Source organism: Pungitius pungitius, chromosome 4, assembly GCF_949316345.1.
Source record: "Pungitius pungitius chromosome 4, fPunPun2.1, whole genome shotgun sequence".
NCBI classification, from domain to species: domain Eukaryota; kingdom Metazoa; phylum Chordata; class Actinopteri; order Perciformes; family Gasterosteidae; genus Pungitius; species Pungitius pungitius.
Genome location: NC_084903.1, coordinates 14,449,797 through 14,476,956, shown reverse-complemented (window position 1 = coordinate 14,476,956; position 27,160 = coordinate 14,449,797). Strand labels below are relative to the sequence as shown.

The window sequence follows — 27,160 nt, the reverse complement described above, 5'->3', positions numbered from 1 at the left end:
TGTCAACAGTTGTAGGTTATGGAGTGGTCGTCTCTGAGTTTCTCTCGCTCGCAGCTGCGCAGACGGCAGTAAAACGAACTAAAATGATGCGTCTGAACTTCGGGAAAACAACAAATAAACAAACAGCTGCGACTCTGATTCTGATTGAACTACAATGCAGTTGAAGCAAAATCCACAAGGCACATTTGGACTTCGTTTTCCTTATTATTCTACGGGATAACATGTCAAATACAACCGAACCAAACACCCATTGACCCTCAATTAAGACGGCCTGCTGCTAATTTTCTAACTCAGAATTGTAAACCCAATACCTTCATTCCTGGATCGTTCGATCGTTCGCGTGCCTGCAGGAGTTCATCTCAAGCCCCCGTCCGAGTTTCTGTGCTCACAGCTCGGCAGAGCTTCCACCTCACTCCTCCTGGGTCCCTGCGTAAATATTATGACTGCATTATACAAACAATATTCATGTGCAAAAACGTCCAACATCACCGAAGGCCGTCCCGAACAGACGGACATATCGCATCAGAATGAGTATTAGCTGATCTAACGGGGCTTTTGCTTGATTTTATATTTAAAGAATGCCAGGGAAAATGTTTACATTTTGCTGTATAAACATCCTGGCCATGTTCCTGTCTATCTTTTACAAAAATAAAGAGGGTGGCTTTGAATTAGAGGGGCCTGTTCTCTGCGAAATACGTTTCATTCATTAAAAATGTTTTTAAAAATCTTTCATGAATTTAATGCCAAAGGAGCTCTTTGCCGTGCTGGTGCTTCTAGCACGGGACCTTCATTTGAGAGATGCCGTTTGCACGGTTGGTTTGTTAAAGTCAGTTTACATCAATAGTCTGCATTGTAAATGAAAAAAAAATGTTATTTAAATAAAATATGAAATAAAAAAACGAGAAATCTGCATCAAAATGCCATATCAGAATATGGTAATATAATATAATGAAAAATGTGGATGTATTACATTCAAGTGCGTATAGCTTATTAGCATCTATGGGATAAAGTATATTTCCCATTTCATTGTAAAGTTAGGAAAAAAACACATTTCCCTGAAAAGTGAACGCACACAGATGTGCATGCTTACAGCCCACCACTGGAGTAGGAGGGAACTGGGCGGGTCTCTAGCATTAGGATGGCCAAGACATCCAGCTTCCAATGCGCTGATGGCAACAGATAAGTAAAAAGTCAGCTCCTCGGACGCACGACAACACACCAACTGAAGTGGAAAGCGGCTCCTGTTCTGCTTCTCCTTCTCCGGGTCCCATATCAGACGCTGCGTACAAGGCGGCACGGCTTCACACCACTGCGGGACTCAATCAAAAGGAAGAAGTCCGAGTTAAGAAGAACGTCTGGCTCGTTCGTTAAGTCGGTTCGGTTACCTTTTTTTTCCCCCTTGGCTCTTTATGTTAGCGACTAAGTGTCCGACCTTCTAGTGTTTCTAGCCGGATAGGTGGAAAGCAACAATTTTTTAATTTCCCATTTCGAAGACAAAATTGAACTAATGACGGCAGAGGTCCAGCAGCCCTCAGCGCAGACTCCTGGACAGAGCAGCCCGATGTCTGCCCCGGAGAAGCCGCACGGACACACGGCTGCGATGGAAACCGCCTCCTCCACGACCAAAACCAAAAAGACAAACGCCGGGATCCGCAGACCAGAGAAACCCCCTTATTCATACATTGCTTTAATAGTCATGGCCATCCAGAGCTCTCCAACCAAGCGCCTGACGCTCAGTGAGATATACCAATTCCTGCAGAGCCGCTTCCCGTTCTTCAGGGGCTCCTACCAGGGATGGAAGAACTCGGTGCGTCATAACTTGTCGTTGAACGAGTGCTTCATCAAGCTGCCCAAGGGCCTCGGCCGGCCGGGGAAGGGACACTACTGGACTATCGACCCGGCCAGTGAGTTTATGTTCGAGGAAGGCTCCTTCAGAAGGAGACCCAGGGGCTTTAGGCGCAAATGCCAGGCGCTGAAGCCCATGTACAGCATGATGAACGGCCTTGGTTTCAACCACATCCCCGAGTCCTACAACTTCCAGGGGAGCGGCGGGGGCCTCTCCTGTCCGCCCAACGGCTTGTCTCTGGACAGCGGGCTGGGGATGATGAATGGACACTTGGCAGGTAACATGGACGGGATGGGTCTCTCCGGGCACACCATGTCACACTTGTCGACCAACGGGGGACATTCCTACATGGGCAATTGCACAGGATCCAACGGGAGTGATTATCCCCACCACGACAATTCTGCCTCCCCTCTGCTGACAAGCGGGGGAGTCATGGAGCCTCACCCAGTCTACTCGAGCTCAGCCTCGGCGTGGGCTCCGGCCCCCTCGGGCTCGCTGAATAACGGGGCCTCCTACATAAAGCAGCAGCCGCTGTCTCCTTGTAACCCGGGGGCCAACTCGCTGCAGCCCAGCTTGCCCACGCATTCACTAGACCAATCCTACCTGCACCAGAACGGGCACAATTCTACAGATTTACAAGGTAGGCTGCATGTGCATGATCTATTAATCTACTTAACTGCAACGATTAGTTTGAAACAAATCATAGGAAAAATCTACAAATGCTAAAGCATTTCATCTGAGGTTTTTATATGTCCCAGTCCAGTATCACATATTTGTATAGACTTCTTATATCGTGGGCCTAAAAGCCTATTTTATATAAACTGCGGCTTGGGCTTATCTCATGTTGTATAAAACGGAAGAAGAATTCCACTCAATCTTATTAAAGGAGTTGATAAAACTAAAGGAAACCGCGTATTTCGTACCACTGATGTGTAAATTGTAAAGGGCAGAATCAAAACATATGACAGTATTACAAATAATTCCTGGGAAAAAAAGACATCCTGGAGAATTGGTACAGATGCGTGCTAATCTCCGGGCAAGACAATGACGCGCGGTCAGGCGCGGGCCGCCCTGCCCTGCCCCGCTCCCGACTCCTGCGGGATTGGCGTGCGAAACGGTCACTGACAATTAGCCCTGAGACCTGCCTCCCCTTTTGACAATCTTAATCTCGCTTGCTTAATGGACTTCTAGTCTGTGGGGAATGTGGGCCGGGCATGAAAAGCTAGGGAAACTAAGTGATGCTTTATAAATGTCTTCAACGCAAAATACAATTTGTTATATTCATAATGTTTCGTATTCGAGGAAGTATTTTATATTGGAATTTCCTTTAAAAAAGATATATAACACGAGTGTTAGACCCCCCTTTAATTTTACATAGCTATTTATACCACATCTGTTATAATAATAATTATTAATTAAATAATATTTATATTCTTAGAAGATAGGCATACCCTGGGCAATTGACAAATAAACAGACCAACAACTAAATACTAAAATATCTATCTTGTTTAATCATTCTATAATTTCTCGGATATTAAACCATCAAACAACGTTGTCAGAGTTTGTCGAAGTCTAATTCGACCAAGTTATGACGATATATATATATATATGTATATGCATGTATATATTGCATACTATCGATTTTAATTGGTATTTTTTACATTTCATAGGTATTCCTCGGTACCATTCCCAGTCTCCGAGCATGTGTGACCGAAAGGAGTTCGTCTTCTCGTTCAACGCGATGACGTCTTCAACGATGCACTCCCCGAGCAGCAGCGCGTACTACCACCACCAACAGGTCTCCTACCAGGACATCAAGCCATGCGTCATGTGATACACCCCCCCCCCCCCCCCCCCCCCACCCCCGGACACCCCACGGACTCCCCGCGGACCGGAGGACGGTGTCGGAGACTTGAGCCACGCAGCGGGGTGAAACGACAACAGACGTATACTTAACCACTGAGGGACATAAAGGCACGGCCCTGCTTCATGTAGACCGGACTACTTTTCCGTTTCACACCGCGGAGACCGGCCACTCACCAAGCAACGACGTAATAATAATATATAATAATATTAAAAACAAAAAAAAACTTTTCATGCCATCACGATCGACCAGCGGGGTAAAGACTCGGTGTATGAAACCCTGCTGCTGTTTGGTACTTAGTCCTGCAGAGCGGATGACTACCACTTCACACCTTTCTTAATGTGTATTTTCTTGTTAAAGTAGGCCATTGTACAAATGCACACGTCCATTTTCTGTCTGACGTTTTTACTTCTTTTATCTCTGACAAATTAGACGGAGGCTCTTTTTTCTTTTCTTGGACTTTCAACGTTGAATTTTAAGGGGCAATTATGGACTTCACATAAAACTTGTCCATATATATTGTGTCAAAACGATGAGAGCACTTTTTGAATAACCTAAGCGCATCTTTTTTATTTATTCTGTAGGCCTACATATTTTAATTTCAGGCGAATCAGCCAAGGAGGTATATTCTTTATTGGCAATATTTGTCAGAACGCTTGAGATTTTAAAATGAAAATTGAGGATATATTGTATGCACTGTTATGTTGTTTGTGTTAGAGATATGTATACTTATTTTCAGCACTGTGTATACTGTTAGGGACATTAGCAAGGGTCCAATGAGGGCTATATTACAACAAATCCTTTGTAAGAAATAAAATATATCTGTTGGGCTGTTCAAGCCTAAATCCACAAAAAAAAAATCTCAAACTGGTCATCACTTCTACACAATCAAACCGAAATGTTCAAAAAGTGAAGCAAGTTGTACCTTGAAGCATCACATTCTTTATAAATAATGACCATTTCATTTTTAGGCCTCAACAGATCGAAAATAAATCTGCATTCAAGTGGCTCTAATCTAATCTTTGAAGCCTAAAAATGAAAGCATGAGCTTACAAGGTTCATAATACAGTACTGCAGAATTCTACAAATGTAAAGTTCACGACTGAGGCCAGAGTGACATCAAAGCAGTCCTGTTAATGAAAGCCGATATCCAATGTTACACAAAACAATAACTGAATGATTATAGATTAGAAATAGGATCAAGGATCATGTTCTCTCCCACCAAAGAACGAGATCTGCAGTAGCTACATGGTCGGATAGTTGTTTTCCTGTAAAAACATTTTGCTCAAACGATGATTATGCTGCACTAACCTTTGAAAATCTGCATAACATCAAAAACATGGTAATGGGGCTTTAAGTGAAAGCTCTATCTTTTAGCATAAAAACCTTTTAAATATTACATAACTAAAAATGTATAGGACACACAGGAATAAGAACTGAACATACAAGTGCCTTATCACACCAGGAAATATAAAATGGTAATGTAAAAATTCCATGAGGAACATGAGCCAAAACGTTCTCCATTAGCCTCCTTATTTGTTGGTTATTGCAGTTGCAAAACTTAAAATTGTCAGTTTTACTAACTGCAAGGTATTTTCTATTCAATTGGATTTTACGTGTTTCTCTTTTAAGAATATTTCATTATTTTAGCTTCAGGGGAGTTTGTGGAGTTGGAAATAACAGGTGCTTGAAAAGTAGAAAACAAAAATGGCGGCCTGGATGTATTTTTAGTGAGCAACCATAGGGCTGTCAGTCAGTCAAGCAACAGAATTGCAATGTGAGAGGTTTTATTCATTTTACTTTAATTAATTAATGCTGTTTACATACATCAGAGCTTCTGTAAGCATTTTGATTTTCAATAGTTGAGTTACTTACAAAATCCTCCATGACCACGGACTGAACCCCAACATGAGCAGCGCCATGGAGCGCGTAGGGGGTTTAACAGCGCATTGACAAACCGATGACATTTGCCGGGGTTCAGTGCCCAGGCGGAGCAGAGGGAGTGAAACGGAGCTCCACAGCTGTTCCCCCAGCAGGCCTGGACGACAGCTCCGTAAAAAGCCTGAGGCCTGCTCTGGTCAGACAGACATGCTGTGTGCTCTTGACCTCAGGGAAAAGCGTCCGCTCCTCTGACACCAGTGTGAGCAGCTACCAGGTCAGACACAGAACCACCACGTTCTGAACAGGGCACCAGAGCCCGGAGGACTGACTGACTTTCAGTATTTCATTTTAAGTTAAACCGGTGCTCTGCAACAGCGCTATTGATCAAAACAATCAAATTCATTCTCACCTGTGGTTATATTTTACTCAAGAAAACATTAAGTAAATGCATAATCCAAAGTTTGCTCTACATTACTGAAATTCATTTCTATTTGGGTTTGTGTGAGCTCGATGGTGTAAAATATTACGTGATAAGTTTAGCTTTCGACATCTAATTACTGCCTCCTCAGCACAACCTGTATCATTGGAGTTTGAGGGGTAACTTTGTGACACCTGGAATACAACAATGAAGGAGTTCAGGGTTTTTCTCAGTCTGCAAAAAGGACAATCAGAGCCTATTTCTTAAATGCTGCAGAACTATGAAGGCTTAACGCCACTTAAGTATATCAGACAAAAAAAAGACACTTAGCCAGTACAGTCAAATGCTTCAATGGAAAATGTTAACAGGTTACAAACGGATGCATTAACACTAGAACAGTTCAGCCGACATCGTAGCATCTCTCAACTGTTACACGAGCCCTGGCTTCATACTCAAACTGGCAAAACCACACAGGAAGCCATGAATGTGTCATTTCTGTCAACAAAAGATACAATTAACACTGCTTAAATTTACAATTTCCATTCCCCAAATATTCTGAAAAAAAAACATAAGCCGGTAGAAACGGCAAGTCGAAATCAAAAAGCATAGCTCCAACGAGGCTACACGGACAGCCGCGTGTTATTTTCAAATAAAATCAGTTTAGCGGTTCATTGTCTGTATATTTGAACTGGGAAGTAGATGCAAACAATCAAGTAGACGTTTGGACCTAAACCCGGAGCCGTTTTAAAGGATGAATTACGCACATTTTCAACCAAGTTACACCGTTTGCAGTGTTCTAACCAGAACCGCATATCAATATGCAAATTGTTTAATTGATTTGTTGAAAAAAAGTATTTTTTAAATAATCAACTCCACTGTGGCTTTAAACGATATCTAGATGTTAAACAAGGTTTTTCTTTTTAAATTCATTGTCGAGCGTCCGGCCTCATGAACCATCGGGATGCTTTAAACTGTTTAAATGAAAACATGGTTGCACTATGTGCAACAATAACTAAGCAGGTCACCTTTGACCTAATGGCTTTTAGATTAACAAGTTCAAAAACAAGACGCTCCTGACGGAGGCACCTTTGATGACAGGTTGTGGAAATTAAATGTATTTTAACACTTTACAATCTACTCTACACATCTATTTTAACAAATAGACAATGTACGTACAGCTTTAAAAGGAAATAACTTGTCCATGTCTACTACATGTCAACTATTTAAAAAAAGTACCCTCAAAAACCGAAGGTTCTTGGGACACACTGACGGTGCTGCGTGAATAAACAAGGCACATAGGTATGTGGTTAAGTATTGGGAAATGGTATATTCTTTAAAAAAATACCTTTTTGGTGAAATGCTTTTTGATTCAACTATCGCATATTCTACGCAAATCTTTCAAGCCCATTAGTCTTAGCCGTCAATTTAGATATCTTACAGTTCAAATAACCGTTGTAATAAATCCCGAAATATAAAAACAAAAACAAAAAAAATGTATTTCTTCTTAAGGCATTTTTACGCAGCTCCACAATTAATACTTCTGGGCTCAGTATTGCTTATTGCTATTACTGCTCAGCATTTTCATTGGTGTCACTCTCATCTGCGGTCACCGGGTTGGATTTCGGAGGCGTTGACGGTCTCGGCCTCCGATTGGACTGTCCGGACCTCTTCCCTCCACGCTGGCTCTTGGCCAGCTCAGCCTGCAGACTGTGACCATTCAGGCTGAGATCCTGCAGGGCCTCCAGGGCCTGCTCTGCTGCCTGGGGGTCGCTGTAGTCCAGGAAGGCCCTGTGTTGAGCGCCCTGCCAGGTGAGCCTCAGTGGGGCAGCCTCCCTCTCTCTCAGGGCAGCTTTCAGCTCACTGACACGCAGCCCAGCAGGGATTCCCCCCAGGTAAACCGTGGTCACACTCAGAGGGAGCTTACGTTGAGACGGGACTTCACCTCCCCCCTCCTCGGGGCTCTTTTCCTTCAGGTTATCTCCTCTTTTTCCCTTTCCTCTCTCATAACCTCCCCCACCATCTCCTCTGCTATCCTTCCTCACTCTAGCCGGGCGTTGTCTGACTCGCTTTTCTGGCTCTCCTGTGTTCTCCTGCTTGGACTCGCCCTTATCATCCTGCTGTATGTTCTGCCTTGGCCTCCGCCTGGTCTGCCTTTTTGGTTGACCGGTCTGCAGACCAGATTCTGCAGCAACGGGTGCCACCCCAAGTGTAACATCCTTTCCAGCCTGTTCCTCCAGAGCAAGCAACTTCTTCAGGATGGGGATCTTCTCCAGCTTTTCACTGTTCAGCTGAAGAAACACAACTTGTTAGTTTCAGTAAGGCTGTAAGACGAGTGTGTCACGCACACACGCAGGCACCATACCCACAGACTCAATTTGATTAATAAAGCAAAAGCTGAAATATGTAATGGAATTATTCTATCCTGTTTACAGCCCATGCCATTGCAATAATCTATATAGCAGAAGGCCGTGTCATTTCCCAAGCAGTTAAAAATAAAAGGCTACCGTCTAGATTTGTTGGGGCTGCAAAGTGTCTTGGCAGCCTTTGATACAGACCTGTCATGTAAAGGAAATACAGGACTATTGTTTTTAGACTGGCCTGTTTGACCTGTCGTTCCCCTGCCCCAGCGGACACCATCTCGCTGGGCAGGGGCGCCTTTGATGATCAAACATGGCCTTCCTGCCAATGAGGTCACTGGGTCCTGTTTACTTACATGCATGTCTTAAGGAGCACAGGGGACACACATAAAATATCGACAGGTTGAGAATAATGCCTCCATCGTGTCTAATTAACGATAAATGATCTGGTGGAGGAACCACTTTCAGGGTCCGACATATTCGGTAAGTTAGTAAAAAACTAACAAGTAATATTATAGATTTAAAAAGTGAACTGCAAATAAAGGAATGAATGGAAAATAACTTATTAGAGTAGCTAAATTAAATGCATATGCAATGAAAAGGTGATTCTTCTGATGAGATGTGGTGCTACTTAATGTCCTCTAGAGGGCAACATTGCAATGAAATGCAACACAGGTTTTCTAATGTAGAACCACCACGTTATGTGTGTTAAATGGTTGTTTCCTCAGTCTGATGACCCTTGCCTCAAACCGTTTCTCATTTCATTCATACAACTCATAGATTTGTTCCATTTTAGGATTAAATATTACAGACTCACTAATGAGTTGTTTTTTAATTAGGCCAGTTTTGAGTCACTTTTCTTTTTTTACTATGTCTCTTGTTGGCACATTAACTACAATACTGTAAATTTCCCACGTGCTGGACGAAAAGGATTATCGTATCTTAAATGGATAAAATGTTTTATTATATTTTGGTTGATGCCAATAACTAAAATGGAATTTGCCCTACCAGTGTATTTGTTTGTATTGTGGACTAGAAGTAGCAATAGACAGAGCAAAGACAGTCATTTTAATGCACCTTATTCCAGAAGATTCCTTGTGGTTTGGGGAACTGGCAATCTGTTTTGATAATTCTGGTGGGTGTGAGGATGTAGTCCACAGTCAGGTCATGGCTTTCCATTATGTCATCTGGAATATCCACCACCTGGAAGCACAAACATCCCACAGGGACTACGTGTCAGTAATTATGCATTTCATCAACAATTTTAACATTTTAAGTAGGAACAGAGAAGAACATTTTTGGTGTAAATCATATTTCTGTTACTTGCTTGTGACAACTTATGATACATTTGTGTCCTCTCAGATTTAAACGTTTGGAATTTGTGTGACACATTTAAGCAATATGGTACGAGAGGCTGTACTTTTTTTTTTCTTACAGTTTACAGCGCCAGCATCCACGGAACGGTTACATTATTGAAGATAAAAGATACAGCCTCTGGTACCTTATTGCTTTTATAATACGGTTAGCAATGAAATTATAAATACTAAGTAAATAGCTGCCGCTCAGCACAAAACAGTCCCCGTACGTCCATGTAAACGGCATTGGGTCCCGCACCATCTCATTCATTCACATCGATCATGAGCTCCACCTTAATTGTCAGTTTGCGAAAGCGCGCATTGCCTCAAAACGATCCTGTGTGTGATTTCCGTTTTTTCCCCCGGCGATCGCCACCGAGCTAAAAGCTCAATTGAGAACTAACAGTAGCTCAAAACCTATCCCGTCTTTGAGTGCGCAGTGATATGGAACGCTCGGGTCAATGTGAACAGCAAATCGCTGAATAATGCACCCGCCGTGACTCACTCTCAATCAGAAAGCTGGATTTCTATTATAATTCCCATTACACACTAGAATGCCAAACATATACTATGTTGTGGATATAGAAAGTTGATTATCATTTAATAAATCAAATCAGTTCACCTTTACTTGAAAGGATATAGACAAGAAGGCGTGACAGCATGTGCTCAGAACAGTAGTGAACTAACCTGGCAGTCATGGACAATAGTAACCACCACGGTAGACTCATTCACAGCTCCCATGCAGGCCATCATGGCATACTCCAGGTCAGCGAAGCCCTCTCCTTTCCCAATCCGCAAGCCTGCAGAACAGGAGAACCTCTTGTAAAGCGTAGGTTTTAAACAGTGCTATGAAGAAATCGAAGGGGCACTCACTAGTATACAGATCTGTGTGACTCCACAAATACAGCTTTTCTTATTCATTGTGCATTGCACGAGTGTAGGATGGAATACAATACTACCGACTTAGTTGCCTGTAGTCTTACAAGTCATTAGTACTTTTTTGTTGCAATATGCATGTTATTTAAAAATTGGCAACACTTGTGTTGACCGTTTATGGGCGAGCAAGCGTTTAAACCTCTGTTAGATATCAATAAATGAATAACCATCTTGTTATTGAGGCAAATTTGCATGAACTCTAATGAATGAATTGGTTATTGTGAAGCGGTGGGTCGTTGGTCACCTTTCTCTGACACCGCCACAGAGCCAACCACTACCAGGTCTACCTTCACCTTCGCATCCAGGTCAAAAGGCACACTGAAGTCTCTCACACCCTGATGGAAGAGGTTCAGACAACAGTAAAAGAAGATATATTAGCAATAGGTTAGCACTTACGTGTTCATAAATCCCAATGATATTCTGCGTGAGAATATTAACAAAAGTATGTCAAATCAACTTGTTGAAACCTGTGAGGAGGAACATATGCGTAGCTGTTCTTTGGTGGCCCCCTGGGGAGGTGTGATGTTATTGAAAAGGCCGGTACGAAGACGAGGAGTGGGGACCAATAGAGTTTTCTGCGCCTGTGAAAGATTTATCAAATAAATTATGCATCAGATACATATACAGTTAAGTAAAAATAACAAATATTCCAAAACAGGGAATGCAAAGAATCGATGTGAAGTGATGAACCGTCACTTCAATAACTGAATAAAGGTATGTAGCACTTAATCTTATTTAGCACGTTAGGGAGTCTAACAGAATGTACCACTCCTTGTAGATCAAGTTGAAAATTAGATATATAAAAAGGACAGAGACATTTTTTGTAATACATTCTGAGACACTTTGGTTCTTTATGTGCGTTTCCACAGTAAAGTGCTACCTGTAGCACTGCAAGCCGGGCACCCTCCAGGGGTTTATCAGGATCCACCTTCACCTCAGTAGCCTGGGTGAACACCTGCAGCTCAGACACCTTGGTACAGGCTGTGAAAGCCCCCTGGTTGAGAGGAGAGCACAAGGAATGACAAGTGTTCTTCAGCATTAACTTACTTCCAGAGTGACAAAGCGCGCCTGCTGCTGAGGTCTGTCTGGGTTTACTTTGATTGTCTGGCTGGACTTGAACTCCTGCAGGCCTACAAGCCTGTTGCATGCTTGATTTGCACCCTGGCCAGTACACAGTAAAAATTATTTAAAAAAATTAAAAAGACAAAACAGACATTTATTTAAACGCAGTTAAAAGGCAGCTGCAAAAACCACATACCTCATGGTGATATTTTTATTTGATGCAGGTTTTTGCAAATATTTATATGCTTATTTATCATCCAACATATGGAACACGTTATGGCGGCATTTATTAACACTGTTTTAAGAAAACATTTTTTTATTTAAAAAATAAATAAAATTATATATTTGTGTGTGTTCTGTATCTTAACATATATGTTAATGCAATAGAAAATATTACGACTCCAAGTGTGGTTTCCAGGTCATCTTATATTAAAGCGGTGTGTTTATCAGTTTTATTACTTACTACATAATGTCCCGAGTACGCGTGGCCCCCATGCAAAACAGAGTTAACAAGTCACAGTGAGCACACCACCCTGTACGAATAAAATGCATTATTGAATAGATAACCAGGTGAAATCCTTCGCAACAATGTCGACTGTAATACCACTGCATATTTGATTCATTAGTTCAGTGTATCAACGTTGATTTGGTTCACAACTAGTTAAAAACCAACACTGTTTTTTTCCGTGCACTGCAAACATTGCTCAATTAAAATGTTTTAAGGTACCTTGAAATTTGGGATTCTGTTGTGAACAGGCCTGGGAAAATTGGCCAGATTATTATCTTCGATGTAGTCCCAAACTTTCTGACGAATGTCCCATTTCGTCGCTCCTGTAGAGAAAACCGTACGAGCTTTAATAACAGGCTTACAGTGACGGTTTGCTAAAATTAGCCACACGGTGACAACTGCTACATGTTAGCATGCGTCGACATTCATTCACAGCGATATACCAAAAACATCAAAATCTCATTTTTTCGGATGTACTTCAATAATATGCTGCATTGTGCTACTGGTAATGTAAATGTACCGCTGTACATTCAACAACGGAACCGTTTTTTTTTTTAAACAAACTACAAGTGAAGCTAGACGAAGTAGCTAGCCAAACATTTAAAAATGCTAAACATTAGCATGCATCGACATTCATTTCTAGCGTCAAAACAAACATCAATATTATTTTACCTACCAGGATTTACTATTATGACGGGCTCCACTTGTATGACAGGCTCCATAGTGTTATTGATGGTAGAAAGTATTTTCCGCTACAGCACTATACGCAGTAAAGTCTCACACGTGAGCTCTGTAACATAATACGCACGGAACAGCTGCTTGACAATGTTTTCGCTACTACGGCAGCTCAGGATGGTCAATTTAAACCAAAGGCGAAGCCAAAGGCGTTTAGGCCTGACGAACCTTCCCGCACTGTGTTAAACCACGTTTAGAGGATCAATGCAAACCAATGCGAACATTAATATAGCAGCAAACGTATATTTTGCTCGGTAGACAATGTCTATGCGTGTGGTGTTATCGGAGCTTCTCCTTGCATTGAACACATATCCAGGCGCATGATCTAGCCTCTGGTTCACTGTGCCGCGTGTGAGCAGCTAACGTTGGCTCGTGACCGCAGCTCACCTTTCCGACCAGCGGCTTGCTCTCAGAAGCGCAGCGCCCTCCCCTGTGCCCGAAAACACGTGTTCAGTCCGCCAGCTAACACCGTTAGCTAGCACCGTCATCTAAAATACGATGTGTTGCATCAAACCTCTCAGCCAGTGCCGTTCTGCCCAGTTATTGAACTCCAGAGAATGATTCCAAACGACGTAATGTCAACTATAACCTGCATTTTTAGGCAGGTATCGTTGGTACAGGTAGAAATCATCAGAAATCAGCATTGTGATGTGTGTATAATCTACTCCTGTGAAAGAATCCCATCTCTTCACAGTGTGCTTTACTTCCCTTAAATTACTTCATAAAACCTGAGCATATACGAGCCCTTTGTGGTGTTTGGTCTTGCAATGCAATCCCAGTGGAAGGTTGTGTTTGTAGGTTTTGAGGTAGTTACAAATGGCCTGACGTCCTTGTGAAGAATTGTTTTATATTTTTCTGGAAAATTGAGGAAAAGTCCTCCTCTGCTGTGAGCACTCTTCTCCAAAAGGAGCTATCAGACAAAAGAGGAACACACGTTGTACTTGTGAACTTATAAGGGTCTTTGTATCATTAGCACTTTAATACATAATTGTACTATATGATTGAATAAACATTTTAAGTGAAATTAACATTTCATTTTATTTCCTTAACATATGCAGTATTAAAAAGTTCAGTAATTAAATGCCCTGTTGTAAGTATATAACACAAAAATAGAACTTGAAAATAACTTTGCTTAATAAATTATATAATAATAGATTTCCAGTTAAATCTCTAAAACAAGAAGGCTTGAAGACAAGGCCCTTTTGAGAACTGACAACTCACAATTCAATCATCAAACACAACGGGCAGTGTAGGAGGGACTCTGCTTTAGGTCTGTGATATTACAAAATTAAAATGTGTGTTGCTTCATCCTGCAGGATAACCTAATGTGACATATAAATAAACTCAGCCTGTAGCGTAAGTACATGAAATATATGATATACTGATGTGCTATTTATTGAGAGAACCCTTATAGCAACCAGACTAAAAATGTCTAGCCAGGGCAACAAGAGAGCTAACATGTTGTCGTAAAGAGGATGGATGCCACAGTCACACTCTTAACTTCATATTAGCATGCTAACACAGCCATAAACAGAACGTTTATCTGAGGCTGAAGGGAATGTCATTGGTTCATGACTTGTAGTGTTATGGTTCTTTCACTGGTCCAATTACCAATAAACATCTGACCTGGTGATAACAGATGAAAAGTCGAATCTAATCTGGTTTTCTTACTAAATATGAAATACTCTTTATTTAATTTCACTGCTTCTTCTAGCTGACTCTTTAGGAGTAGAATTGGGTGCGGCACTGTTTCTGGTGGGTTTCTGGGATCACATGACCACCCGAGGGTGTCACATTGTGCCACTAGAGGTCGTGCTCTACTAACAGATTCCCCTCAGCTGACAAAAACAACTCAACTTCATGCTTATCTACAAGCTGCCGCAGACTCATAACATAGTTTGCTATTCATTCACAACATGTACCATGCTGTGACTGAATCGGGTCCAGTCTACATCCAGGACACAAACCCTACATCCCGACCCGCACACTCTGCTCGGAAAACACTAACAAATTGTAGCACTTAAATTGTACTTATAATGGCTCTAATCTATAACAAGTAAAAACAAATAAAATTGCACTTTCTTGTTTCTTGTTCTCCTGAGTTTGTATCTCTATGGTTGAAATGCAATTATTGTAAGTCGCTTTGGATTAAAGCGTCAGCTAATTGACATGTAATGTAATGTCATTAAACTGTGTTTGATGCTGCAGATCTCATCTTATCTTTTTGTTATACCTTACTGTCATAGGCGATAAAACCTGAGCTGGGTATATTTAACTTGAACTGTCCCATCATCAGGGTTAATAACTTGCTTTCTAATATGCACAAACTATTATGCCACAGTCATCCTCACATATGCACACGCACACACAATATCCTCACTCTAGTGGTCCACAGTCCTCCCTGACACCCCCCTCTCTCTCCCCCTCTCGCTCTCTCTCTCAGTCTGGGCAGGCTGCCAACTGAGCCCTCCCCCCCTCTCTCTCTCTCTCTCTCTCTCTCTCTCTCTCTCTCTCTACCTCCATCTCTCTCTCTCTCTCTCTCTCTCTACCTCCATCTCTCTCTTTCTCTCTCCCTCTCTCTCTCTGGGTTCTGTACATACCAAGCCAAGCCTCACAATGCTGCATTTACTAAAACAAGGGGCATGGACATTTGCAGGGATGCTGCTGCCTCTGTGTAGTGGACTCGGTCTGTGAGGCAGTGCAGCACTCAGAGCGGTGCAGGTGGACTGAGAGAGAGGCAAAACTACCGTCACCTGTTTGGGAAATCTAGAACAACGAAGGACAAAAAAAGAAGGAGGAGTCTTTAGAGAGCGGTGGTCTCGCTGTGTAAACCCACCCACCCCACCCTATTCCCTCTCTCACGTGCACACACTCAGACACACTCTCCTCCGTGCCTTTCCTCTCCTCCACTCCTCGATGCTGGTGTGGTGAACAGCTAGACACTCGGCTGGGCTGCATGGAGGCTCAGGGAGGGGCAGAGAGCCCAGGTAAGAGACATCTTTCATTCTTTCTATTCTCTGCCACAGTGTTACATTTGCATGCTGTATGTCTTTTGAATGCATTGTTCTATGGATACACTGCTGTAAGTATCTCTCCTACAACATCTTATTCCATATGTTTGTACTTATATGAATACTTTAGAAATAATGGGACTACATTCCCGTTCTATATGTCTATGCACAATGCATTCACTGAAATACATTTGGTTTAAATGTAGCAGTGCACTGGTACAGTTTCTGATCATTTTCCTCTCTCAGGATCCATTTGTTGGAGGGTTCATCTCTGCAGCTAAGCTTCATGTGTAATCTACTCCCTAGCAGGTCTTTTTCTTTCCACACACTGTAGTCAACCATCCAAAAGCTGGACTGATGAAATACAATTTCCAGTACAATAGTGGACTCATATGGCCTTTTGTGTTTTGTGCATCCAGAGACACCAGTGCTGTGTGGTAGAACTGCACAATGCCTCAGTACTAATCCACTGTAGCATCTAAACAATCAAACATTCACAAAGGGCGGATGATATAACTGTGGTCTATACACAGTGTATAGGCTCACTGCTGGAATGTATCTAACACACATCGCAATATTAGCAATAATAAATAAAGGAATATGCCTCTCATAATGTAGGAAAAGGGTAGATTATTTGTCAGTATTGCAGCTGCCTCAAAGAAAGCAGATATAATGGGATATCATATTTTTCCTGCTTTGTTCCACAGTATCTGAGCACATGTTCCTGCACAGAATTACCAGACCCATGAAAATTGTGGTATTATTTGTTTATTATGATGGTTGCATTAGAGTGATCATCGTTGTTATAACAAGTCAGGTGAAAGAAGTGTGACTTCTGGTGAGCAACGGGACTGTTCAGAACAAAGTAGTATCTCCAGCTCGATTTGGAAGGATTGAAGGACAACCATAAAATGTTCAGAAAAAAATGTTTCTGGAGTTATCCTTTGCAGAGTATTTATTATTTCCCATGCAGAATTCCCTGTGTTGAGGATGTTAATTATTCCTGCCTGCAATACAGTCAGCGATTGATTTATGAAACCGAGGCAGTGAGTTTGATTCAATTTTGGCAAATGTTTTCCATTCCCTCTTTCGTTTCACTCCATCTGTTGGTGGAGGGTCGGATGTTGCCCAGCTAACAGCTCCTTCTTCTTCACAGCCGGTTCGGCAGTTTGTTGCTGGATCAGACCGTCTGTACACGCAGATCGTTCTCTCTTTAAAGTTCTTTTACTTCTGCCACTTTTGACCATCCGGACTGAGAGCCAGAACCATCGTCAAGAGACTTCTATTAAACACTTGGGCATGAATGAAGATGTGACATGAGATCATGTGTCATTTTGCATTTCCTTGTGGAACACAAATAGCTCATTAAAACATGGGAAATGTTTTTGTTTTGTATCAAATGCACTGCAACACCAACAAGCTGCTATTCTTGTGATGACAATTCTATTAAAAAAAAAATAGGAATCATAACCTTAACTGCCAGTCTAAATATTGAACAAACATCAGTGGGAAAGTCGAATCCATCTCGTTCTGGCTATAAAACACTTTTAATCTGAAATGAGAGGAGCAACTGTCCAGGAGCAAAAGAAGATTCAGCCGCCATCTGGTGACACCCGTCCAGAGCCTGCTCCTCTCCCACATGTCTCTCTATCAGCTCCACGTATTATCATAAAGAATTATGGCATTGAGAAAAGACATGTATTTGTGCTGTGATCTGTTTAGAAATATATACTTTTCTTTTAAATTTAACTTTTAAAACTGTAGCACCAGTTTGTGCGTTGTTGATAAATCCAGGATTTAATCTAAAATGCCTGATCCAGCATGTGGCAATTCAGTTGTCTGTAATCCTTAAATTATATGCAGCACTTCCGTACTCTTGTCTGTTCCCCCCTCACCCTAATCAAATCCACTACTTTATTCTAGCTGTGTCAAATAGGCCAACAGATATTGTGCACACTGCTTCATTTGAAGGGATGCTATTTTAAGTACCCTCTATTTTCAGACTAGTTCATCGCCTGACTTTTTATCCTTTTTATAAAATGAAAAAACTCTCAAATGTTTTCGGAAAAGACAATAATATAACTGTTGAATCAGACTTTTGACAACAGTCAAGTTAACAAACCTCCTTTCAATGAAGCCCACATCCTTGAAAGCAGACTTTTCTAAAATTATTTTGTGTTAAAACTATTAAGAATATTTACACCTTTTTGCAGTGTCATCGCTCCATCTTACCATCAGTATCTGTGTACATGTGTGTGATAGAGCCCAATAAAGACACCCAGAAGCTGCTGAAGCCGTCCGGCTCAGGTGACCTATCCAAGGAGTTGTTTCACTGGGCAGCAGGGGAGGAGGAGGAGGGTGTCCTCTCAGGGCACACTGCCAGCCTGCTGCACATCACCGAAAAGAGACGTGAGTACCGGGGGGGGGGAAGGGGGGGTAAAGCGAAGGCAATGTTAAGAGTCAAAGAGGGATGAATATTCATGGTTGGCAATCTAACAACCTAATTATAGTTGGAAAATGCTTCGAGCAAGATACCTGATCAATAGAAAGTGAATCCAAGGAAGGGGACTATAACAAGGGCAGAGGATTATTCTGTTATATCTGACATATTGCTATTAGTCACCGGATGTTAACACATGTGACACTGAATGAATCTGCCATATAACACATGGAACATTTAAAATTCAACACAATCTACATCCTCATCCAATAGGTTCGTCCTGGTTGTTCTTCTCTTTAAAACCGCTAAATGTTTGCAGAGTATTTCAGACTTTCTGGTGCCACATTCTCAAAGACCACTGCAGCTTAGCCTTGGTTGAAAGGACTCATTGTGCATCAAAACCATACAGAAGCCTCCCTGTGCGCCTCTGAGCCGAGGGCAAACAGACAGATTCCCGGGTGAGACAATGTTTATTGCTTAACTTACCAAACACTTTTTCAGAGAAACAGCCCAGCCCAGAGGCTAATGTCTGGGTCAGGGTGTTTTAACGTGACCTACTGACTGGTTGTGTCATCAGATTTTAATCTGAAGAAAAGGTTTCCGTACTGGGTGAACATTTAATCCCAATGATCAATCACCGCCTTCTTCTTGTACATTCATTGACCCCAATAAGAGATCGGGAATCACATCAAAATGTCCATGCTATTTACATTTTATGGTGATTATTGACTCCGGTCATTGTCCACAGAGCCACAACGCAGCTTCATCTCGGAGCAAGAGAGGAGCAAGCTGTTAGTGGCAACTAAATCATTGAAATTAAACAAATGCAAGAACAATAGATGCAGTATTACATTAAAAAAACATTCATGCAGATACAATTTCCCTTCTTTTATTGTCAAAAGTTGGACAGATAAAAAATGTAGGGTGACAGCTCGGCAGTGGTCCCATAAGAAAAAGTGTTTACTCATATGTATTGATCTGTAATAGCACAAACCAATAGTCAAAAGGAAGAATTGATAAACATGGGATTAAAAGACCTTTGTGCAGTTTTAATTTACAGTTTAAGCTATAACTTGTCGAGCAGCCGTAGCCCAGTGAACCATTCATCAAATCTTTTCAGCTGACTTGTTTCTATCAAAGTAACATTTTTCTTGATTCCGATGCATTTAGCTGCGTCCTGAAAGGTAAAAATGACTTACGTATCCATTGCTGATTTGCAAACAATGTAACATAAAACAATTAGCACAAGAAAAGTATAGAGCCCGCAAGAAATGCTGTCTCAATACTTTTTTCTCTTTCAAAAATGTATCCTCCATCTGACCCCAGCTGCTAAGGCCTCACCAATCACCTCAGAGCGCTGATGAGCCGGTATGAAAGCAAGGGCATCCCATACATGCAGCAAGTCATATCCTCCCTGCTCCCTTCCACCAAGTGTCAACTCCTCCCTCTACCCGTCCCTATGTGTTCCTTTAGTTGAACTAATCTGTACCTTTCTACATGCACAGAGAAGAAAGAGAAAACAAAAAATGAAGTAAACCTTTTTTTCATCAAACATTAAATTGAAGGCACGCAAAAAAATTATTTGTGATAAGTTTCCTTTTCAGTCAATCAACGGCACGTTTATTTCATATACATAAACTTCAAAGTCAAGAATGCTGAAAATAAATAAGAATATGTGTTACCAGCTGTAGTACGAGGCAGTGGCACTTTGCATCCTCCATCTGCTTCAAGCACAGAGTCCTTTTTTTGGTCTCAGCGCGGCGTCTTCATTGTCGGTCGTCCTCACTGGCGTCTTAAGGCTCGCCTGATTGGCCTCTGAGATGGAGGCAGTTGTTTCAGTGCATCTGCCCGGGAGAGCAAAGGCACTGATCAATTATTCAAGGAGGAAGGGTGTGGGAGAGTAAAAGAGATATGGGGGAGAGATGGTTAAAAAGCAAGCACAAAAGAATAGGAATAAGCTTGTAGTCGGTTGAAAATATTGTCATTTAAAATAATCCGGGGGTGTTTTGTTTTACATCATGCCTTCCTTCATCTAAGTCCTCTTGCTTTCATTGCTTTCTTATTTTTTCAACCTTCTTACCTAGCTTCATCGAATGCTCTTCTCTACTTGCAGCTCCCCAGTTTCTTTGATCCCCTCCTCCGCAGATATTAAACTCCCTGTTTCACTGCCTTCAGTTTCTTTACTCCTTCAGAAAGGGGATTTCAAAAAGACCGATAGCTGTAAGCAGGCACCATCGAGCCCAATGGGAAAGTTACATAAATTAAAAAATCTGAATATAATCAAATTAAATAAAAAAAATGTTTTGTTCCTCCACAACATGTAATCAAACACTATGAGACAGCAGACAGACATTTTCTTAATTCTCTACGCCTCTGCTGCCAGTGACATAGAGAGTGATTAGCGGTGCAGCGGCTAATGGTGTGGCAAAGGAAACTCGTCAGCTAGAAATAATGAATTATTTGGCTTTGAAGGTAAAACCTTTTATGGTTTAAATAGATCTAGGCAATAATATGGAAGATCACATTCAACAGAATTGGATTCTTACCGACAGTGACAGTGGTATAAAGGGCCTTTCCAAGCAGCCGCGTCAGAGCGGCTTAATCATGGTCCCGTTCCAATACGTATATTCATACCAGTGAGCCAGCATTCACAATTAATAGACCTTGTTAGGCTAAATGGAACAGGGCCACAATCGTGTTATTGATTACACCTGTAATGACATCTGCCATCTCCTGCCAAAAGGGCGTGTTTGTCTTCTGAGTCTGTCTGGGAGGCGCTACATTTGTTAGATTTCTGCCTGTGTTTTTTTCTCTGTGGTAGCGGCAAGATGGAGTCATTACACATGTCATCCTCCAGCCCACATTAGGCCCCTGAGCATGAGCGCACAAAGTTGGGGGGGGGGGGGGGGTTGGAAAATGGCTTTAGGCCATTGGCTCCCCCACTTCATGCTGCTGGTCCTCCTCAAGATGGTCTCTAGTTACCGGTTTGCTTTTCATATGTGCTTGGATATACAGATCAGAGGGTTGCGTTTGTTATGGATTCATTGCCAGAATATGAATTAATATGTGTTTGAAAAAAAAAATTCTAACTTATTATATGGAGGAAGTCATTGAGCTGAGTGAGTTGTAGTTCTTTTCCCTTTTTTTCTGTGCCTATTACACTCTTTTTATGGACATTACAATTCACAATATTTTCCCTCAAAGCCTTCAAGGCCACCCATATGGTCCCTGGTTTAGTAAATATTTCTGCATATTATATCTAGCTGGGTCATGACCGGCGTGTGACCCTGTCCGGGTAATGAAGACTTCTGGGGTGAAGCAGATGGTTTGGGGGCAAAGACAAGGACACGTTTAGACTTCATACTCCAAAGTCTCTGAATTTCCATTGCTCATCCCTAATTTGCATTTTATCATTGTCACTGAATCCTTTGTTTTAATATCTGAAAGACGGCACAATGACGAGCCACCGATCCCCCACGATAATCTACTTTAAATCAATAGTTGCTGAAGGACGATGGTGAGAAAGATGTCAGCAGAGTGTTTTGCCTCTTCAACATGACGCATTGTCTTAAACAGTCTCGAAAACAGCTGGCAAACGACATGCGGTAATAACGGCTTTCAACCTGTCACGTAACCCCTCATTTCGCCACAATGTCAAGCTCACAAACCAACAGTGAAATGTCCCAGACCTGACGTTGCTCCGCAGACAGGCATCCAATGATTCCTAAGAAAACCCCCACACCTGCTTCAGTGATGTCTCCAAACGTCTTTCTCACTCTCGTGGTAGATTTGTTCAGATTTAGCGCACAGAATGGGTTCCTAACTTCCTAACAGGCCGATGCTCTTGGACCCATGCTCAGCTGCATGTGCTACAGTGTCTTTGAATACATTTCACCACACTTTAAGATGTTAACCTGTTGGGAATGCAGAGCCTGGCACGCCTCATGTGCACTTGACCCTGTTGTGTGCGGCCGAATTGACTCCTGTCTGGCAAAGAATCTGGTGGTGAAATGAACAGGTGCTGCACACGCCGGGGGGAGGGATGGAGATCACAATGTGTTAAATAAATGGCTATTTACATCTCCTTTGCCTTTAGCTCTTGTTTCAGTTGTTCCGTGAATGCCTGCATGACGTCACAGGTGTCTGAAACACAGGCACTGACTGCAGTGGCGACCTCTTTTTCCAAAGTAGAGAACACTGAACTTTTCAAGAGAAAACACAAAAGTTCATAACTGAATAAATATGTTCTTTGTCAAATTAATCTTACTGTAGTACAGCAAGAGCCAACTACTGTTCTCATTATGAATACATTTAAGATTTAAGAGTAGTACATGATGGGCTGGGAGCGATTAATGCACTCTCTCCTCTACTCTTTAAGGAGTCGCTGTTCTTCTTCACTGTCTATGATATGTGGATGATTTTAATTTCCACACTTAAAGTATGCTGTTTTCTCATAGAGCCACTGAGTAGTGTGTCCTCTCTGGAGGTGCACTTTGACCTCCTGGATCTGACCGAGCTGACTGACATGTCGGACCAGGAACTGGCTGAAGTTTTTGCAGACTCTGATGAGGACATCCACAACGAGTCCCCAGCAGGTAAGGCCCTGCTCGAAGGGAATGACAAAAAACTGATGTATAATTAAAAAATGAAGGGAATGAAACTCTTCTTGCCTGTGCACAGATTTAAATTCATACGAAGGCAAACAAAAATTAATTTAAGCAATGTTAACATTTTTATGCACACTTTTGCCCTCTTGTTTTATTCCCTGCACTCAGTGACTGTCGGAGTGAAGATGCATCGAGAGGAAACGTAAAACACTACTGTGTGGTATTACTCAGTGACCTGGGGAAGAGAGAGTTTCACAACATTATGGCCTGGCAGTGTCTTAAAAAGCATTGCTGACCCTTAATGATTCAATATAGCACGCGACTCCGTTTAGGGAGGCATCAAAACGATACTTCACGGCGTCTGGTATGAATGCCCCTAATAGGTTGAACTTCCATTTTTAAATTACCACACGTTGTTTATTTCTTATGAGAAAACATTTTAATCTTCATGCACTAACAGACGGCAGCTACTGTACAAGGTGAAGGCTCACACATCTCTCTCTCCTAATTCGCACATGTTTTATTTATGACCTGTGAGCCTCATCACACATGCGGGCAGTGAACTCTCTCCTCCTCTCTGCCTCTCTGTATGTGCACGGGATGTCAGACCAGCGGGAGATTTTGAGATCCAATACAGTTTAGACAATGTCTTTAAGATGTTGTATAATCTATGCATGGCCTGTGTGGAAAGTTTCAAACCTCACATATGTGTCGAAATAAATGTCAGGCTTTCATTCACGCTACTTGGAAGCATCTCATTCTCTTGCTTTGGTGGGGAATATGAGAGAGCTCCAGATAGCTGTTCATTACTCTGTTCAAAGAGAAGCTAATGGTGGACTTGGTTTGAATCCCCTGAAACATGGTGCTGGATGTAATATATACTCCACATTCACATGGAGAAATGAATCTTATAATATAAGATTATATATATAGTTTTTCTTTAAATATTCTCTTTACTTCTATCACTCTTATTTTCTCTTACATTTCTTATCCTCCTCCTTCTTTTGCAACAACAGTGCTATATTTTTTTTCTTCTATTTTCTGTTTATTGCTAATGAAATGCACAGCCTGCTATAAGTTAGCTATGGTCCTAGTGGTCCATCTGTGCAATGTTTCTTTTGCAGCTACATTGCCAATTTTTTTAATTTGCCCTTTTATGTGCAAACTTGAACCTTAAAACAACAAGTCGGTAAATTATATGTGACGTACTTATTTCATTTTTTTAACCCATGTTCCCACAGAATAACACTTTTAGCTTGCCACCCATTCACCCTTGTGCTTTCCAACACCACCTTAGCAAGATCCCTCAGGCTCTGGTTAATTGGTCGCAGCCGCTTCACAGGAGCCGGGTGGAGGAGATGCAACCGCCAAAAGGCTTTAAGTCCGAGGTCTCACATCTGCTCCCCTGCTAATCAAGATGAAGTCCTGCTGTGAGGAGACGTACTGCTGTATACCATTGTTATGGGATTTCATTCACAAAGCCTCATATCTGTGTGAAAAAATAGAATACCACCAACGATATATACATATATTTACACATGACATATTATATTATATTCGGATGATCTGATGATCTTATTTATGAATGCAAAGGGCCACCTTACAATGAGCAGGGTGCATCATTTCCTCTTGTTTTTATTTTTATTGTACTGCATAAACTGGGAATACAAATAGATCTTCCATCTGAGAATTCACAAACATTTCTTCCTCCCAAAAAGCATTTAACCTTTTGATGTGAGATGTGTCATTTTGTGCAGGGCTGCTCTCTCTCCGACCTGTTTGCTGTGTTTGTCTCACACTCACCAGATACACATTTATCCTCTTCACACTGTCTCTCAACTCCTCTATCTTTAATTTCCAATCTCTTTTTCCACGTCTGCCCCAGATACCGCTTTAGCAGAGAAATGGTAAAATTCTAAATTCAAGATTGCTGTTGAGACGGCTGGCCTGACGGATGGTCTGGCTGTGGTGCAATGTTTCAAGCATAGGACTACACAAGGAAAGGAAAAAAATAATTGTTTCCCTTAAATCGGTTTGATGAGAAGGGCATTGTCACCCACTCTGCACTTGCACATAAATACACAAATGTAATAGTTGTTTTTGGAGAGGCAAATGTCTCAAAAACATTAAGTTATGCAGCGACATGCTACCAGTTAGCCACAAAAGGAATACAGTGCAGTACCCCATAGCTCAGGGTACTTTGTGTGCTGCATGAGAGCAGAAGAATTAAAGAAAAATCTCTTCATGTAGTTGGGAAGTATCTAATTACTTTTCCTCTCAGTTGGGAAAACATGAGTTCGACCATTTTCATTTTCCATTTATTGGAATAATACATTTCCATCATTCTTTTAACTAGTTATGAGGCCCACATGAATCTGAAAGGCAGTGGGATAGTTCATTCTTGCAGACACACAGATATGTACTACAAACATAAACATCTGTGTTCATGGTGCCTGCTGCAGTAGAGCCCTTCACGCTGCTGAGGAGGTTGTTTTCCGCTCTCTTTTATTAAACCCCACAACGCCATCAATCTTTCGAGATCAATACCTCTCGTGTACCCTTTCTCGCTCGAATTTTCTTTTTTTCTGTGTGTGTGAGGATATGGATGTGGCTGGGGGGGACACATAAACGAGGTGCTTAGTATGACCTTCACTCAGAAGGCTGGACATCGCTACCAAGTGGTACACAGAGGTAATGATAACAATAAATAAATACAAATATTTTCGGTGTAATTACTTATATATTGTGTTACTCAAACAGAGAGCATTGTTTTGTGTCCTTTCCTATCAGTGTCTTAGCTAAATAAGGCTAAAGGCTGTTAACGACTGGGAGAAAACAAGGAAGCAACTGTTTCATTCAAGGATTCTGATGCATGTAAACACTTGACTGAAATAGCTCGAACGTGGTTTCAGCAGGTGTAGCGCTACATACTGTAGGTCTGTTTCTTTTTTTTTGCATCTGCCAAGAGTGCATTCCTTTTAGTGACAAGTTTATGTTGTGTTCCCAGGTTCCCATCATCCTATGCTGCCCAGAGCTGGGTACGTGCGCTCCCCCTCTTGGACACGGTGCAGCAAAGTTGAGCCGCCGCGAGAGCGAAAGCACCACAGTGACTCGGACACCGCAGAGCCCTTAACGAAGCTGGAGAGGGCAAAGAAGATGTGATGTGTGATGCGAAGCAGTCCGGAGATTCCAGAGCCAGACGCACACAGCCAGAGCGGAACAACACAAAGCGGACCAAGAGGCCCCCCATCTGCCACTGTGCACCCACGTCACCATGGTGCTGTTGAGTTCAGGATGAACTCTGGACAGCTAGGTCTGTATTTCAACTAAAGGTGTTGAGATGTACAATACACGCGCTCTCTTCCTCTCTATCTCTTGCTGTCTGTCTCTCTCACATGCAAACAAACACAATTATTGTGATTTGCATGTAAGGAGTTGTTAATGCACTATAGGCTGCCAAATGATTTTGAGCTTGGTTGGGAATGACAGGGTTATGACGTCAGCAGAATTACATCACCTCCATTTGTACAGCCTCTCAGGGGTGGGGGGGGGGGGGGGGGGGGGATAAAGCTTGTGAAGGTCAGACACTGGGACTCACAATGAATTACCCGGATATGATTTGAAACATAAATCACGACAACTGTCAAAATAAAATATCCCGCTGAGGCTGTAGCTTAATGCATTGGTTTGAAAATATGAGAGGTTGCTTTTCTGTTGTCGGCAATAATGGTAACGTTATCAGTGAAAGTGGATGCCAGTGTGGGGCCATGCTCGTTGTACTCAGCATACTTTCCCCATCTTGGAGAATGTGTGTTGGTATTATAATTGCCGAAACGGAAAATGGTTGCACCCCTCGCACAGAATTGCATTCAGAGGGCCTGTTCCCGGCCAGAATGATTGGCATTCGGTGCAGATGACACAAACAGTAAACAGACCAATACACTTTACCATGCTCAAACATGTTTTCTGTTTTTTTAAATCTCTTTTTAATGCGATCGTTGCCGGAGTTGCTGTTTGTCAATCAAAGTTGGTAGACACATTCACTTGATCGGCGATACTTGAAGGAGATGGAAACGAAGAGAGGATCGAATTATAGTGGCATTGACTTCAGTAAGCTTCACATGAATGCGAAAAACCCAA

The 27,160-nt window shown here is 41.9% G+C and overlaps 3 protein-coding genes across 4 annotated transcripts; 2 read left to right on the top strand and 1 right to left on the bottom strand.

Moving 5' to 3' along the window:
- Positions 1-1,193: 1,193 nt before the first annotated feature.
- foxf1 (forkhead box F1) lies at positions 1,194-3,694 on the top strand. Its single transcript, XM_037456712.2, has 2 exons — positions 1,194-2,486; positions 3,517-3,694. The coding sequence occupies exons 1-2, from the start codon at positions 1,508-1,510 to the stop codon at positions 3,678-3,680; spliced, it is 1,143 nt and encodes a 380-aa protein (XP_037312609.1). The 5' UTR covers positions 1,194-1,507; the 3' UTR covers positions 3,681-3,694.
- Positions 3,695-6,343: 2,649 nt separating this feature from the next.
- mthfsd (methenyltetrahydrofolate synthetase domain containing) lies at positions 6,344-13,351 on the bottom strand. 2 transcript variants are annotated; one of them, XM_037490444.2, is made up of 8 exons: positions 12,904-13,351; positions 12,447-12,550; positions 11,705-11,818; positions 11,125-11,238; positions 10,902-10,992; positions 10,409-10,521; positions 9,444-9,569; positions 6,344-8,297 (listed from the first exon to the last, which is right to left on the bottom strand). In XM_037490444.2, exons 1-8 carry the CDS (start codon positions 12,947-12,949, stop codon positions 7,575-7,577), a joined length of 1,431 nt encoding a protein of 476 aa, XP_037346341.2. In that variant the 5' UTR covers positions 12,950-13,351; the 3' UTR covers positions 6,344-7,574. The 2 variants fall into 2 exon arrangements, with proteins under 2 accessions (XP_037346341.2, XP_037346331.1); XM_037490434.2 differs by lacking the exon at positions 11,705-11,818 and adding an exon at positions 11,538-11,651 and having other exon boundaries at positions 12,904-13,338.
- A 2,188-nt stretch (positions 13,352-15,539) lies between these two features.
- Positions 15,540-26,569, top strand: dbndd1 (dysbindin domain containing 1). Its single transcript, XM_037453539.2, has 4 exons — positions 15,540-15,949; positions 18,236-18,382; positions 22,871-23,008; positions 26,028-26,569. The coding sequence occupies exons 1-4, from the start codon at positions 15,919-15,921 to the stop codon at positions 26,180-26,182; spliced, it is 471 nt and encodes a 156-aa protein (XP_037309436.2). The 5' UTR covers positions 15,540-15,918; the 3' UTR covers positions 26,183-26,569.
- Positions 26,570-27,160: the final 591 nt, after the last annotated feature.

Excerpts from the sequence above, each read along its gene's own strand:
- mthfsd (XM_037490444.2), bottom strand. The coding sequence starts at position 12,949 with ATGGAGCCTGTCATACAAGTGGAGCCCGTCATAATAGTAAATCCTG. Across the intron at positions 10,993-11,124 it reads GCATATGTTCCTCCTCACAG|GGTGTGAGAGACTTCAGTGT; the intron begins GTTTCAACAAGT and ends CTCTTCCATCAG. Across the intron at positions 9,570-10,408 it reads CTATTGTCCATGACTGCCAG|GTGGTGGATATTCCAGATGA; the intron begins GTTAGTTCACTA and ends TTGTGCTTCCAG.
- dbndd1 (XM_037453539.2), top strand. The coding sequence starts at position 15,919 with ATGGAGGCTCAGGGAGGGGCAGAGAGCCCAG. Across the intron at positions 15,950-18,235 it reads GGGAGGGGCAGAGAGCCCAG|AGCCCAATAAAGACACCCAG; the intron begins GTAAGAGACATC and ends TGTGTGTGATAG. Across the intron at positions 23,009-26,027 it reads CCACAACGAGTCCCCAGCAG|GTTCCCATCATCCTATGCTG; the intron begins GTAAGGCCCTGC and ends TTGTGTTCCCAG.
- foxf1 (XM_037456712.2), top strand. The coding sequence starts at position 1,508 with ATGACGGCAGAGGTCCAGCAGCCCTCAGCGCAGACTCCTGGACAGAGC. Across the intron at positions 2,487-3,516 it reads CAATTCTACAGATTTACAAG|GTATTCCTCGGTACCATTCC; the intron begins GTAGGCTGCATG and ends TACATTTCATAG.